This window comes from Cynara cardunculus, assembly GCF_001531365.2.
Source record: "Cynara cardunculus var. scolymus isolate 2C chromosome LG 15, CcrdV1, whole genome shotgun sequence".
NCBI classification, from domain to species: domain Eukaryota; kingdom Viridiplantae; phylum Streptophyta; class Magnoliopsida; order Asterales; family Asteraceae; genus Cynara; species Cynara cardunculus.
Window position 1 is genome coordinate 15,221,603 of NC_037542.1, and position 10,773 is coordinate 15,232,375.

General features: G+C 34.5%; 2 protein-coding genes across 4 annotated transcripts in view; both read left to right on the plus strand.

The window, feature by feature from the left end:
* Positions 1 to 727, plus strand: part of LOC112527994 ((E)-beta-farnesene synthase-like) — a 3,825-nt gene extending 3,098 nt beyond the window's left edge. Inside the window, exon 7 of the mRNA XM_025138872.1 lies at positions 259 to 727. Coding sequence (XP_024994640.1) covers positions 259 to 552 — 294 coding nt within the window. The 3' untranslated portion in view covers positions 553 to 727. The remainder of the gene's footprint in view (positions 1 to 258) is intronic.
* A 484-nt stretch (positions 728 to 1,211) lies between these two features.
* LOC112528792 lies at positions 1,212 to 8,534 on the plus strand. Of its 3 annotated transcripts, none has more exons than XM_025139869.1 (16): positions 1,212 to 1,559; positions 3,332 to 3,431; positions 3,542 to 3,725; positions 3,821 to 3,872; positions 3,951 to 4,020; positions 5,140 to 5,238; positions 5,524 to 5,636; positions 5,729 to 5,794; positions 6,081 to 6,223; positions 6,447 to 6,531; positions 6,643 to 6,704; positions 7,201 to 7,305; positions 7,547 to 7,622; positions 7,727 to 7,839; positions 7,954 to 8,013; positions 8,276 to 8,534. In XM_025139869.1, exons 2-16 carry the CDS (start codon positions 3,344 to 3,346, stop codon positions 8,379 to 8,381), a joined length of 1,422 nt encoding a protein of 473 aa, XP_024995637.1. In that variant the 5' UTR covers positions 1,212 to 1,559; positions 3,332 to 3,343; the 3' UTR covers positions 8,382 to 8,534. The 3 variants fall into 3 exon arrangements, with proteins under 3 accessions (XP_024995637.1, XP_024995639.1, XP_024995638.1); XM_025139871.1 differs by having other exon boundaries at positions 3,981 to 4,020; XM_025139870.1 differs by lacking the exon at positions 1,212 to 1,559 and having other exon boundaries at positions 3,314 to 3,431.
* Positions 8,535 to 10,773: the final 2,239 nt, after the last annotated feature.

Consider the following 10,773-nt stretch of genomic DNA (forward strand, 5'->3'; position numbering starts at 1 on the left):
TATATCATTAAAGATTTGTTTTAATTATATTTTGAAATATTATAATTGATTAATTTCTCAAAATGTTCTTTTTAGCATTTTACATTCTTATCAGCTATTTTTGTCAAACATAATTTGTTCATCAGTTAGTTTATCAGCCACCAGCTAGCTTATCAGCCAGTTTGCCAAACATAGCCTAAGTTTTAAAAAAACTAGTTATGAAATTAGTATGTATTTTGGGAAATATATGACCCATATATATGTATAAAAATACTTTAGGAGGAACAAGAAAGAGGCCATGTTGCTTCAAGCATCGAATGCTACATAAAGGAAACTGGTGCAACTGAGGAGGAAGCACGTGAACATTTTTCAAAACAAGTCGAGGATGCATGGAAAGTTGTGAATCGAGAGTCTCTTAGGCCTACAGCTGTCGCGTTTCCACTCGTCATGCCTGCAATCAACCTTGCACGTATGTGTGATGCGCTTTATAAAGGCAACCACGATGGTTATAATCATGCGGGGAAAGAAGTGATACAATACATCAAATCCCTCCTTGTTCACCCTTTAATTTAGTTAGTGGTTTAAGGTTCTTCCGGTCTTGGATGACGTTTAACTTGGTGTTTTTCAAATAAGGAGCCATTGTGATATATAATGTGTTACAACTTTATTTTGTCTGAGTTGTTTTGGTGGTTTACAAGTTTGATGTATGAGACACATTTTTATGCAATGAAATTATGATCAATTACTGTATATTCTCAGCAGTTCCAATGTATGATCAAGGACATATGCCTTTGAAGAGAGTTGTTGCTTGATTGCTCACCTTTTGTATCATGATAATTGATCATATACATGTCTATGATTATGAACATACATATCAAACCATCTTCTTCTGTTTACTTACGTGTTTATGTAGCCAAACAGAAATTTGTTGTAAAACTTTAACCCCTGTTCTTATTTTAAATGAAGCGTCGGAATTGTGCAGGAAATAACAGCCACATATAAGGGGTAGGATTCATGTTTTGGTGGTGGGTAGCATGAACAGTGAAGGTGAAAGAAGGGTTATAATGGTTTGATGTAATAAATCTCAACTGATCTTTGATTTGCGACTTCATCCAACTCTGAGAAGTTAAAGGAAAACTTTCATTACTTTGAAGTTGAGAAATTTTTCTAAATTTGGAACTGTCTACCAACTGTTCGACTAAATGTCTGAGCGGACAACAAAGGAGTTTTGGGTGTTTCTCTTCTAAATTACCAATTGCTTCATCATTCTTTACACAATCATTACAAATGTCAAGTCCACATATTACAATCATAACTGGTAGAACAAAGAGTTTTTCTGGTAGATTTTCTTTCAAAAGTTATGCATATTGATCACTGAATTGAATCTTCGGTGTTATTGTTATCTAAGATAAGCCCAGAATTAAATAGGAGAAACAGAAACAGACATCTATATACGATGCTTCACTGAACAAAGCCACTCGTTGATGAATGCCATTTGATGCAGGTCCAGGCCACTAGGGAGTTCCCTTTTTGAAAGGATCTTCAAAATCTCTTGTGTTTCACCAACAAGACAAGCTGCGGTTCGTACACCTTTCTTCCCTCTTTTCATTGGTACTGCTATAACACTTCATAGATATGACCCGAGGTAAGTTCATGAAACAAGCACACAATATATCAGCTATGTTTTTTTTGCTAATTGCTTGAAAAGATATTCATCCGTCACATGTATAATTCCTTGGTGATCGAGCATTATGGTTTCACATATTCTGTACATCGAGTTGGCAGCTATCGCGTTTATTGACCAGTTGTTAGAAATCTCTTCGTCTCCATTTGAGGTTCTCTCTTCAATAACAATGGATTTCGCTTTATCACTTAGCCATTGAAGAGTTTTCCTCCTGAGATTTCAGCAATTTGTTCGTGAGACTATACTTTAGCCACATATCTTGAAGCTCAACCCCACGCCACACAACATCACTTGCTTTGCTAATGACCGCCAAATCTCCTTTGCAATGCAAGGTTTTTTCTACATGTTTAACATACGAGAGACCCTTTTCCACGTTGTTTAATAAGCGATCCACGTCATCTTTTTGGATGTCGGGTAGTTACGAGAGAATGGTATTTTATAGAAGGATTTGGAATTGGAGGGATTTAGATTTGAAATCTTTTGGTGTATTTGGTTTGTAGGATTTGAAATGTAATTGAATTCTATTATTTAACAAAAAATATATAAGTAAATATACAAATAATTAATATTACCTTCTTATAAATTGATTGTTACAAAACAAATGTTTTTAATATATTTTACATCATTATTATATAGAAATCTTATAAAATCCTGTGAAATACCAACCAATCCGATGGGATTCCAAAACCTGTTTGTAGTATTTTCAATGAAACTCCGAGATTTCAAATCCATGAAATCTTTCAAACCAAACATGAGATTGAAATGAAATTCTATTCCAAATACAATCCTATCCCGCAAGCCAAATGGGACCTTAAGGATCGTTTACCAGACATTTATCAGGTGTCAACTTACCTTATCACATGAGCATAACAATGACCGAAAATCTTACTCGGCAATAAACGTAGTCAAGGATTAAGAATCTTACCCGTTAAGCTATGTTGTTAATGGAGGCGCAATATCGGATACCGAAACTATGCAAAATATCGGTGCTGCTAATGCTGGTGCAACTTACCGCAATTTGATCGGTATTTAGGGTCAAATTGTGGTCTACAATAACGCTACTTACTTTGGCTATTTTTGGGTTTTATTACGAGTCTTTGACTTGAGCAGTTGTACTTTTTGTTTTAAAATATCTTTTAATTTTGATCTATTAACATAATAGTATAACACTTAATAATAATTTTTTTTTCCTATCATCAACCCAAGTTAAAACTTGGAAGGAAGTCGTAGGTTTTTCCACGTTCGACAGCCTCCTCCACTCTCAGCTTAGCTTTTGCTTTAGACGATTACGACTTACGAGTCCACGAGTCTTAGCTTTTGTTTCCAAATATACAATATATGATGTTGGGTTCACGTGAGATAAGACTGTTTTCGTAAGACACGATTTTTATACTTGAAATTTCACAACAAAATGTTATGAAGGTATAAAAAAGACGAATCTTCACAGCAAAACACTGAAAGTTACCTTCACAGTGTTTTGTTGTGAAGTTTTAAGTATAAAAATCGTGTCTCACGTGATCCCAAATCTCTCTGTATGTATATAATACATAATTCTAAGGAATATCATATGAATCGCTAATTTTTTAACATTTTGAAATTATAAATACAAAAGGCAAGAAATAAATACAAAACCGACCGAACTGATTTACGTTGATTTTTTGCTTTCAGCAAACGGAAGAAATGGGAACGAGAACAAACTTCTATAAGAACCCTTCTTATACATACAACAAAGATTTCGATCTCAACTCTGTTCTGCAAAACCTAAAGGGTAACAAAATTTCAAATCTATATCTTCAGTTGTACACAGCACACAATCTGTCTGCTGATTTGATGAGTTTTTTTTAACCTTATTTTCGTTTTTCTCATCAATTCTCATAGCTTATAATGCTGCCACCGGGAACCCCACTCCACCGGAGGAAGAACCAGTTTCCAGCAACCAAAAAGTCGGCTTACAATCCAACCGCCGCAAGCGACGGAAGATTTCGTCGCCTCTGGATAAAAGACATAAAATTGAAGAAAGTGATGGACCCATGTCTCACCATGATTATATTCAGAAAATTAGGTGATTTTATGTTATAATCTAATTGTTATTTAAAAAAGGGATCTTTAGTCTATATGCTAAACCATAGGGCTGTTATTTGTTTGCTTATGACATAGGAAGGAAGCTGATTCAGCTCAAGCCTTTGAAGAATTAACTAATAATGTGTTGGTAAACTCCAGTTTGCATTTTCCTTGATACATTCATAAAATTTGCTTCATGGTTCGGTTCATTCTCATCTGATGCTAGGGTTTTCATTCCATGCTGTTAATGATGCAGGAGGGTTCAGCCTCTGGTGGACGATTAGTGGGGTATGATAGTAAGTTCATCCATGACCAAGACATACCAATTGTGGAATTAATAGTACAACATTTGTGTTAGGAATTCCGTAATTTTCTGTATATAATGTGCTCTATGATCCTTTACCAGTGTCAATCTGGAGTTTTGTTGCAAACTTCTACTTCTGCCTGACATGGGATTTCGTCAAAATAATTGCTGTTGGCTATATGAATCATGGGTTTGTGTAGTTCATTTTGTAGCACTAGATTGTAATACTATGCAAGAGGTCCTGAGGGGAATTCATGTAAATTGGAAGCACACTGAGAACAAGATCATGCTTTTTTTTTTATCACCATGTATGTTGCATTTTTTGCAATCTTATCAAATTTTCACCTTAACTTGTTTTACCTCCCAGATTTTAAACTTCACTTGGCAACAGTTGTTTCAGAGACTTGGGTGATTTCTTTTTGCGATTGTTAGAAACTTTGAATTAATATGCCTGTTAATTTGATGGTTGACAGTACAAAGTGTTCTTAATTAGTCATTTCTTTTGTTGGTCCCAAGGGGCACAAGCAGTAAATGATGATCGACCATCCCTTGGTGTTATTGATACATTCAATTAACTGTGTATCTCTTCATTTGCTGTTACAAAATTTTTGTAGAAAATTCGGCCTCGTTTCCTTTAAACTTTCTCCTTTAACAGATATAAAAAGCCATCCCTTTTTCCAATCTCTGGTCCTGCAAAGAATGCCTTTTCGATGAAGCACAATGTAGTCATGTAGTCCTTAAGAGGTATTTGTGGATTTTATAGATCTTGAGTATACCTTTGGTTTAGGCCATGATGTACTTCACTATGCTTGTCATTTCCGTAGGTAGTGTTTGTTCATTAGCTACATTCCAGCCGTTCTTCATGTTGCTTCCTTTTCCATGTTTGCTCCTTTCTGTGGTTTAACCGAAAGAGCTTTCTTTCTAGAAAAGAAAAGCGAGCACAAATATTGAAATTTTGGTAATATTATTAAATAACGGCTGCCCAATTTTCTGTCTTATGATAAATCACTTGGAAATCATGGATAACGAGTTTCAGACACCAAGTTGTAAATGCAAAAAACGATACCAATTCACCACCTGTTTTTATATAGCCTTGGTAATGAATTCACAGGTGACAATGGTACTTCCTCCCAAGGTGAAGAGAATCAGGAGCCTCACATATCTGGTTTGATCCTAGATATCTGTGATGAGAAGGATCCTCATAATGCTGGTTGGTTCTCGTGTCTCTGTTGTATATGTATTAGCAATCAGTTAAGCTATTATGTTTAGTGGTGAAACTGTTTTGAAATTTTAACTAATATTGATCTCAAAAGGCTATAGCACCATTTTCTTTGTACAATTAGTAAGTCAATTTGTTGTTGATGATACTACTTATATACGTCTTTTCTGATGTTGTTACTTCTGGTTTGCATACCTCTCGTCTATGAGCTTTCGTGTGAAGATGGTTTGATTAATAATTTTTGTTTTATTTTGTTATATTACAACTTTATTGTAGGAAATATGAACACTGCCGATCATGTAAAAGAAAGAAGCGAGCAGCGGTTTCCTGTTCCTGGAGAGCCTGCATGTGTGATTTGTGGCAAATATGGGGAATATATATGTGATGAGGTGGGTTGTCTGGAGATGCTAGTATGTTATTTCTGGTCATTTTTACACATGCCATATTCAAGCTTAATTTGGCCCTGCTGATTGTTTTTTAGACTGATGATGATATCTGCAGCATGGACTGCAAAGCGGAGCTTTTGGAGAATCTCAAGAATTCTCAGGTAAGGTTCTATTCTTTCCTTTTTCTTTATGAATCAACATCAGATCTAGAACTTTCAAAATTCATAATTAATGAATTCCATTTCTATTTTAACCAGTGTTACTGCTTAATCCTTCTAGATGATTAAGCTCTATATCTGTGGCCTTAGAGTTTTCTCTGCTCTAACTAGTGTATCCTCCAAAAAGAAGTCAACTAGAAACAAAATAACTAGCACATAGGATATGTCTGCTTCAGTTAATCTTGACCTCTTTTTTATCTTTATATTTGACATTCTAATAAATTTGTAGAGGCCTGCAAGCAACCAACGTTTATTTGAAGTGTCATCTGGACCTAAATTCCCATTACAAATTGTTGAAAGTGGAGGAGACACTTGGGATTTCAACCGTCATCGCTGGTCAACAAAGAGATCTAGCCTATGTACTTATGAATGGTACATTCAATTTTCAACCTAGATGAAACACTTACCTCGACATGTTTTGGAACATGAATTGGTTCATGCTTTGAGAAACAACACTCCCAAATCAAAGCTCATACAAACATATACTGTATAACACTACCTTGGGACTTGGTGAACCTGGTCCTTTTTCAATTTTAACCTGTGTCACACTGCTTTGAATCACCTAAATGTGACTATTCTATGTTTATTATGTTAGTTGGAAATGTAAGAAGGGCGGTCATCTTGCTGAAGATTGTTTAGTGATAACGTCAATTCCTCAATCTTCCTCCTCTGGCCTCCAGGTACTGTTTCTACCTTTGTTGAGATCTTGAATCTAAGATTTTCACTATCTTTCTGGAAGCTGAAACATATGATATCATTTGAGCTCGTTAAATTGCTTCTTTTCTATGCAGGCCTCATCATCTACAAAGAGATCAAGTGTTATACCAAAGGAACTTCTTGAACTATACAAAAGGTTAATCAGATATTCCATCTTCACTGGCTTGTGTATATACTCGTGTTTCGTTGCTTCAAGATATTTAGTTTATAAAGTTGTAAAAGGTCTAGTTAATTTGTAACAGAGCACTTGCTTCACCTTTTTGTCCTGAAGTTGCTTTGCTATTTATAGCATATCCAATTTCACTCTTACCCTTCTTGTTTTTATTTCAAAATTTCAATCACAACCTGAGGACAAAAGATGGTGTTGTCTTTTACTCCTCCATGAAGTTGAAGAAGCGGAATCTCTTTTCTTTACTTGATTGTCTTTTTTTCTTAAGGCTGGTGCAGGGTATCACTTGCAAACTTAAGAATCTTTAATTAATCAGCTGTTGAGTACTTTTGATGTGGGGTTAATATGTTATGTAATGAACACTATGTTTACAAGGTTAAAAATGGTGTAACCATATCCATCTGTTGGAAGAGTCGTAGCTTAAGACATATTTTGACATTATTTCGTCTTTCCTTATGTGCAGATGCCACCAAATAAGCAAGAAGTCCAGAGCAGCCAAGTGCAATGCATGCCATAGGTTATCTACTTTGGCCATGTGCCTTGATTGTGGCATAACATTTTGTGATAGGTAAGCAACTCTCTCTTTTTAACTTGCCATAACACAAACTCCTACCACCACTTCTTGTTATCTGCCTTAAACTTGAACCAAAAGGGAAATGTTGCATTTATTTTTTGAGACCTTAGAAAGGAAATTGATAGAATTTATTTTGTAATGGAGGGCGTATAAATTTATAGCAAGGCTTAGATAAGCAGTCTGTGGTACTGCTTTTAAACTGGACAAGAGATTGAACAAAATCGTTGATTTCCAGTGCAGGACATTTGGTTGAGCATATCCAAACACACCCCTCCCATAGAAAGTACTATTCTTATAAGCTCAATCGGCTTGTGAGTATTCTTCACATCCTGTTTTAGTTTGGTATTCATTATTCACATGGTTTTCTTGTTCTACAATTTCTGCGTTTTGACGATTAACTTGGTTATTGGCATAGATTAAGTGCTGTAAATCAAGCTGCAAGGTGACTGATATCAAGGATCTTCTTGCTTGTCACTTCTGCTTTGATAAAGCCTTCGACAAGTTTTATGACATGTTCGGTGCAACCTGGTATGTTGTTATCTTCATTGAAATACACAACTTCCTTTTTCATATTAATCTTCAACATGATGTCAAGAAAAGCCTTGTCTACTCATAGCCTGTGTTTTAAAATCTGGAATTTAGGAAAGCAGCTGGACTTTCGATTGTTGCTGGCTCCATTTGTTGTGAAGATCACTTTGCTTGGTATGGTTCCCATTTTTCACATTACTTTTTTTGTGAGAAAAAAAATCACTTTGATTAATTTGTTAAGCATCTAAAACACCCTTCAAGAAAGAAAATATATGAAAACCCAGATTGATACTGTCAATTTATCTAATTTTAACATGAAAACTTCCCAAAAAAGAATGAAATGTTGCAATTTGAAAGAGGTATCTCATAAAAAGTCAACTCTAGCTAGTGTCTGAGATTGAAATGTTGCAATTTCTGTTGTTCATGGTTAATACAGGCATAGGATGAATTGCTTGAATGCGGGTGTTGAAGATGGTGCGTATATCTTCAAGAAGCACATGCAGAATGAGAAGCGATCTCAGTTGAGTGATTTCATATTCTAAAAGCATGTTCGAAATGAAAACATGTAATGTCGTTTTAGGTGAAAATTGCCATATTTATTAGTATATTTGTTAAGAATTTTAAAGCTAAAATTACTCATCTCCATCCATTATAATCGTTGAAAATTATTTGATCATAGAGATTTGCTTTGTTGCATTTCTTGTACAAATGAGGAAAACCTGTGTCTTTGCACACAGGAATCTCTATATTCCAATGAGAATTCTATATGCAACATCATCCTACAGAACCAGTCCTAGTAGAAACTTAACATCCCTGAATGCTGAAGACGACAGTCGTGCACCATCTCCAAAGGCACCCCTCTCTTTCAAGAGGACTCCAAGTTATTAGCATCGTTTAACCAACCAAGATACAATTGTTGGACCAATAAATAGAGTTGAGGTTATAGTTAAATAAGTTAGTAGTCGTTGTGGTCAAACTCTATTATGGTTTTTTGGCAACATTCTCCATAGGACCTTCCTATCTCCTTCTCTGACCTCACGTTATGGAATGAGATGAAGGTATTAACAATAACTGGTTTTTATAGGTTGGTTGGAGTTGGATATTATCGTGTTTCTGCAAGGCTAGATCATAGACGCCCAAGGCGGTCCAATCGAGATGAAAAAAAATATTTCTATAGCAACTACATCAACCTTGATTACTGACACGACCTTCGCTTTCTTGGAACTACTTTTTACTCATGGCTTCCCTAGAGGATCCATATGCCTATCTCGATGAATGCTTGCTAGTATATAATACCAAATTCGACATATCTACACTACCTGTATGCGAGTGTGTTTGGTACGTGACATAGAACATATCAAAATTTGTTGTTACAAGTTGATGCCACAATAGATTGGTATATGAAACAAAAATGTATATCTTTTATCCACCAAAATAAGTGGAGAAACAAGGGAGATGAAGATTGATTGATGAATTACTAAATTATTAATGTCATATTAAAACCGAAATCTTTTAGAATTTTTGACATGTATAACTCATTTTATATTAATGTAAAAGTTTATTAATTATATGCATTTATTTTTATAATCATATTAATTAGATGGTTTGTTTGGTGATTTTAATGTTCTCGGCCATTTAAGTGTGAATAGAATTAACACGAGTGACAAATGAGTTTCAAACTGTGATCTAATACAAATCAGGTGATGGCAAGTGCACACTTATACATAAGGCGAGTTTGATTCCGGACATGAAGAAATGATAGGGTCCAAGGGACATCGCCTTAAAACCTCTACAAAATTTTTGGACTTGGAATGTAGTGGAAAAACGTGATCAAACTTAGTAAAAGTGACCAAGTGTTTTTCAGATTTAGGACTATCTTGAAAAGCATTCAGGCTTAGACTATCTTTGGATAAGCTAAATCCAGAGGTAGCTCTATCTCTAGTTGGTCGCAAGGACTATATCTGGACAAGTATGTCCAGAGTTCTTGACCTCCATGTTTAACTAATTTTGATCTTATTCATTAATGGTTATAATCGTTTGTAATTGATTATAACTTTCGTAAGTTGCCTTATCCATTTTCGAGTGGAACATACACACACACACACGATATATACACCAATTTTTGTTCTCGCTTGAAATCTGAACATTCTAATATTCTCTAGTAATGTGACTTTCGTTTTTGTGCCTAAATTCAAAAGTGTCCTTATGGATTCTCCTAGATTGAATTTTGTGATACCCAGACATATGATCGAAATATCAATTCGGAAAACAAACTTCACGACTTTTAAGCAATCCAGATTCCGAAGCTGAGCATCTTATATTCGCGGGGATAAAGCTTTTCCTCTGCAAGATTACCATTTACCATGTAATCCTATTTTTCTAACATGGTTCTTTTCAATCTTAATCAATTCGAAAGAAGAACATATAACTTGTAGAATTAATAGATAACGTTAGCCATGTTAATCGTCGTTAAAGATTTATAATAGAGGAATTGATAAAAGAAAATGCATTTATCTAAACTATCTTATTAAGCAAATTTAGCAAAAGTCTTAAAATACTAAATGACCAAGATACCCTTTAGTCACTTTTTCACTTTTTCAGCCCTCCTCTCCTCTCATACACTCACCCCCTCACATACACTTACACTCTTACAATCGATTTTTTTTAAATTATAATTTTAAATTTACACTTGATACCCCTATAATTAGTAAATTAAGTTACTTTATGTCCTTTACTTTTAAATGTTTCATTTTAAACTTTTATCAAATTAACATACATAATCATATATCAATTAAAACATGTTTAAAAAATACATTTTTATTTTAACAAGTTACACAATTATAATCGTCTCGTTAATACCTTCGGAATGAGTCTAATATTGAATAGTTTTTGACTTAATTATATTATTATATATTATATATACTGTGAAAAAAT

Coding starts and splice junctions, on each gene's coding strand:
- LOC112528792 (XM_025139869.1), top strand. CDS start 3,344: ATGGGAACGAGAACAAACTTCTATAAGAACCCTTCTTATACATACAAC. Junction 5,795..6,080: donor AGAATCTCAAGAATTCTCAG/GTAAGGTTCTAT, acceptor ATAAATTTGTAG/AGGCCTGCAAGCAACCAACG. Junction 7,623..7,726: donor CTTATAAGCTCAATCGGCTT/GTGAGTATTCTT, acceptor TTATTGGCATAG/ATTAAGTGCTGTAAATCAAG.